We start from the raw sequence: 4149 nt of genomic DNA on the forward strand, positions 1-4149 counted from the left end.
AAAGGTCATTAACGACCACAATCTGCTGGTCGTAGTAGGCTCCATCGTTAAAAGTATAATGACCACATATCTTTTGTGGTCGTTATTCTTGTAACGATGGGATGATGTGTCGTCGTCAATCCCAAGGAAATAACGACCATGATTGTAGTATTAACGACCACCTTTGTCGTCGCTAATAATGTTATCATGTTGACCAAAGTATGATTACCGACCACTCTATTCCCTTCGGAATCATTTATATTTAGTATAACTTTTTGTTCAGCGATCACTTTATACATCTCCCAACATTTCAATATTAAGATCCACATTAATATAGACACAAAAGAATCTGAATTGTAAGGGTCATAGCCTCTTTCATTAATAGATAGAAATACCAATATTCCGACATACAATTATGAAAAATATCATTTCAGAAATTTGAGTCAAAAGCAATCCTTATATGACCAATGGACTTGATCATATCTATTTGGAAAACGAGACAACTAGAAAACATAATATTTATTTATCTTCAATCGAGGGACACCATCATTGTTTGAATGGATACCATTCTTCATCAGCTCTTACACTCCTTCCTGATACTTGATACTTCTATATATCACGATGGACCATGAATCCTACAAAATGTTGAGTAGTTTATGGAAGTCAGCCGTTGTGAATAAATTGGCACAAAGTGTAATAACATATAAAATCAATGTATAATAACAACTTACTTGATCATGTTGGCTTTCATGAGAACTATCACTTAGAGAACTACCAGACACAAGTCACTTAATTTCAGAAACTTCTTACACCATGCCATTGAACTTTTCTTCGAGTTAAACTATGGTCTTAGTTTGTGTCTGGAGCACCAACAATAAGTTACTTCTATCTCTAAGTAGGAATTGTACACTTGTTGTTGGAGCACCAACAGTAAGTTACTTCTATCTCTAAGTAGGAATTATACACTTGTTGTTCATTATTGAAGTTATTACAGTTAAATTAAGTCTTACGTGTTTGGCGGAGGTTGTACAATCAACAAAGGTTGTACCCTTCTTGTGTGTCTTAGAAAATAGACTATCCATACTGATCTTATATTATTGGAATAAAAACAGCAGAAGTTAAATTGTGTACCAATTCCCAAATTATCTATCTAGAAGGTTTACTACTAGATCAAATAAAGAGGCAACATGAGAACTGACCAAAAACTCCTTGCAAGGCCATGGTTGCCCCACACTTCTTCACTTTCTAGATTTTTATTACCTATTAATTCATCTACACCATTTGCAGTGTTTGAAAATATACAACCAATCAGCCAGCACAGTACATGAATTAAAGATGAAATAAATACATTTTACATACCATAAAATTCATCCATTGAATTTCCCATGTCACTTTCATTGCTGGCATCAACTTGATCATTCATAGCTGCAATATATTATGATTTACTTGAAGACAATAAAGCATAGAAACAATTCTTGGTTCAGTACGTGATACTTACAAACTCACTTTTGGAATCACCTGCATCCCAATTTGTACTAAACATGATTGGTGTATTTGTTAGCGCATCGTTTCCATCTATGAAAACAATTAACCACATTATATCATTGATTATAAGATAGCTGAATAATATTTTTATGTTTACATAGTACCTTTTGTAGGTAACTTGTATTTTTTCACAGTTCCGCATCTTGCATTTGAGCCTGTGGGTAACCCTTTTCTGCTGAAATCTGCTAATTGACTTGATTTCTCCATGAAGGTCCGCCTAGCAATGCCTTTGTGTACCAGTCCAGACTTATTCATCTGTGAAAGCATCTTTCCCAAGCTAATGTTGTCAAGTTTCCATACCTATGATGACTCACTGTGATAACATGTGTGTGTGTGTGTCTATATATATAGCGTTTGGTTGAAGTGTGCACAAAGGCTATACAAAGTACAATTTAAGTTAAATGAGTGAATGCTAAATCAAATAAAGTAAGTACAGAACTACTTGTGTCACTGTTTATTAATAAGGTAAAAGCTAATATAAGAAGCAAATCAAATACTACAGATTAAGACTTGAATAAACTAGTGGCCTCATGTTGTTCTCTTTCTACATGACGTTGTTGTTAATTTTTGAAAGAAGTCATCTTCGTCGCTATTGTCAGGTTCAGGTTCAGAGGGTATATCATCGGACTGTCCATGTGATACATTATAAGCATGACGTGATGGATTTTTTTCACAATTGTGTGCCATCCTTTTATAAGTTTGTCCTTAATAATATTTTTTTAAACTTTGCTATCCAGAATGAAAGGCTCATCTGTCTAAAGCAAACACTGCAGGTTAAGCCTAACGATTCCATTCTTGTTGTCTTACTTCATTCCATGCTCTTTGTTAAATACATCAATCTAGTTGCAACGGAATAATGTCACACGCCTTCCATCTAAATATTGCAGCTCGACTATCTCTGTCAATATGGCATAATATTCTATTGTATTACCAATTATTATCCCCTTCTTCTGAAAGGACAGCCACCCCATTAGTCTGTGTGCAGAGGAGTCTATCTCGAATTTGAACACGACATCTGAATCTACTCCTGTCATAGCCAGCAAAACATGTTACATTTTCTACTGGACCATGTGATAGTGCCAAAAAGCCTGTGTTGAGCTCACTCATATCATGTTCATGAAAGCAAAAAATATTTGACTATGTAGCTATGTTAACATCTTCACACAGAGATACATAAATAGCCATGTTTAACATCTTCACACAGAGATACTGATATGTACGTGCATATGCATCTACATACACACTTTATTCTGGAATCCTTTGTCTTACCTTCTCTTTTGAACCACTGACTGAACTTCTGGTTCCACATGGTGGTAAATGGTTGTGATGAACATCCATCTTGACCACTGGAGTACTCACTACAGTAATACAAAGCTTAATTGATATGGGCACGCAAAAATTAATTGACTATGTAACTAATAAGTTAATCGGCCAATCAATACCTAATATATGGTTGAACTTCATCAAAATTTCTGAAAACATAAGTACCAAATTCTACCTACATATTTAGTAATTAGAATCAGCAACATTGCATGAAGGTCCTGCAACAGGAAAAAAAGCAGAGGAAGGAGGAACACCAATGAACCTGCAGCACTGTAGTGGATGGAGATGAGCAAGCGGTAGCGTGGGCGCATCAGGGTCGAAGCTACGGGAAACGTGCAGGCGGCAGCGCGGCCGCACCATGGTCGAGGCAACCGATGAAGTGCAGGTGACAGCACGCGTGCACCGGGGTCAGGGCTACCAGCGACGTGCAGGCGGCAGCGCGGCCGCGCTGGGGTCGAGCCGACCGGCAACGTGCAGGCGGCAGTGCGGCCGCACCGGGGTCGAGGTTATCGACGACATGCAGGTAGCATCGCGGACAAGCCATGGTCCAGGAGACTGGCGAGGTGAGGGATGCAATGTGGATAGGCGTAGAGCAGAAGGTAGATGCGGTTTATGGACCATGAAGGTCTCGTGGGATGAGAGGAGAAAGAGGCGCAGGGAGATAGGATCCTCACAGATTAAAATAGATATTTGTTGTGTAAAAAATAGATGTCTGCTGTTACGTGCAAAACCCATATAACAGCATTATCGACCGCTCAATTAGCAATGGGCAGACCGGTGGTTGTTGAAGCTATTACGTAGGCTCTATTTCCATGTGTGGGGACTTCGCTTTGTTGTTTAACGACCAAGGGTTTTTGGGACATCGTCGTTAATGCCAGTTTTTGTAGACTTCTAAGTTGTCCCGTCTTCCCTTCCGTCTTGGTCACGGAGTAAGATACTCCCTCTTTTTTTATTTACTCTGCATATTAGGTTTGACTAAAGTCAAACTTCATAAAATTTGACCAATTTTATAGAAAACTAGCAAGATTCCTGTGCCTTGCACGGGACATCAAGATCTTGTGGGAGAAAAGGATGAACGAGGGAAGGCCTTATCTGCAAATGTGGAGAGGAGTGCGGGTAAATTGTCATAGTATCCTTCCTATCCGTCAGATATAGATCGGACAACATATATTGCAGGATGGCAGGCACACCATCATCACCAACTCTGCTTTTTATGTACACTAGCAAGATTCCGGTGCATTGCATGAAACATCAAGATGCATTTTTATGAGTAGTTTATTTTGTGGGAGAAAAGGATGAATG

The 4149-nt window shown here is 38.6% G+C and overlaps 1 protein-coding gene across 10 annotated transcripts; it reads right to left on the bottom strand.

Annotated features, from left to right (window-relative positions):
• Positions 1-329: 329 nt before the first annotated feature.
• Positions 330-3504, bottom strand: LOC123185426 (uncharacterized). 10 transcript variants are annotated; one of them, XM_044597303.1, is made up of 7 exons: positions 3110-3504; positions 2967-3022; positions 2794-2882; positions 1629-1779; positions 1486-1554; positions 1339-1404; positions 330-614 (listed from the first exon to the last, which is right to left on the bottom strand). In XM_044597303.1, the coding sequence occupies exons 2-7, from the start codon at positions 3004-3006 to the stop codon at positions 589-591; spliced, it is 441 nt and encodes a 146-aa protein (XP_044453238.1). In that variant the 5' UTR covers positions 3007-3022; positions 3110-3504; the 3' UTR covers positions 330-588. The 10 variants fall into 10 exon arrangements, 3 of the variants coding, with proteins under 3 accessions (XP_044453238.1, XP_044453237.1, XP_044453239.1); XR_006493382.1 differs by lacking the exon at positions 2967-3022 and having other exon boundaries at positions 1478-1554; XM_044597302.1 differs by lacking the exon at positions 2967-3022.
• Positions 3505-4149: the final 645 nt, after the last annotated feature.

The sequence above is a fragment of the Triticum aestivum genome, chromosome 2A (genome assembly GCF_018294505.1).
Source record: "Triticum aestivum cultivar Chinese Spring chromosome 2A, IWGSC CS RefSeq v2.1, whole genome shotgun sequence".
Lineage (NCBI taxonomy): Eukaryota > Viridiplantae > Streptophyta > Magnoliopsida > Poales > Poaceae > Triticum > Triticum aestivum.

Excerpts from the sequence above, each read along its gene's own strand:
- LOC123185426 (XM_044597302.1), bottom strand. The coding sequence starts at position 3,158 with ATGCGCCCACGCTACCGCTTGCTCATCTCCATCCACTACAGTGCTGCA. Across the intron at positions 1,405-1,485 it reads GGATGCAGGTGATTCCAAAA|CTATGAATGATCAAGTTGAT; the intron begins GTGAGTTTGTAA and ends AATATATTGCAG. Across the intron at positions 615-1,338 it reads TTCAATGGATGAATTTTATG|GATTCATGGTCCATCGTGAT; the intron begins GTATGTAAAATG and ends AACATTTTGTAG.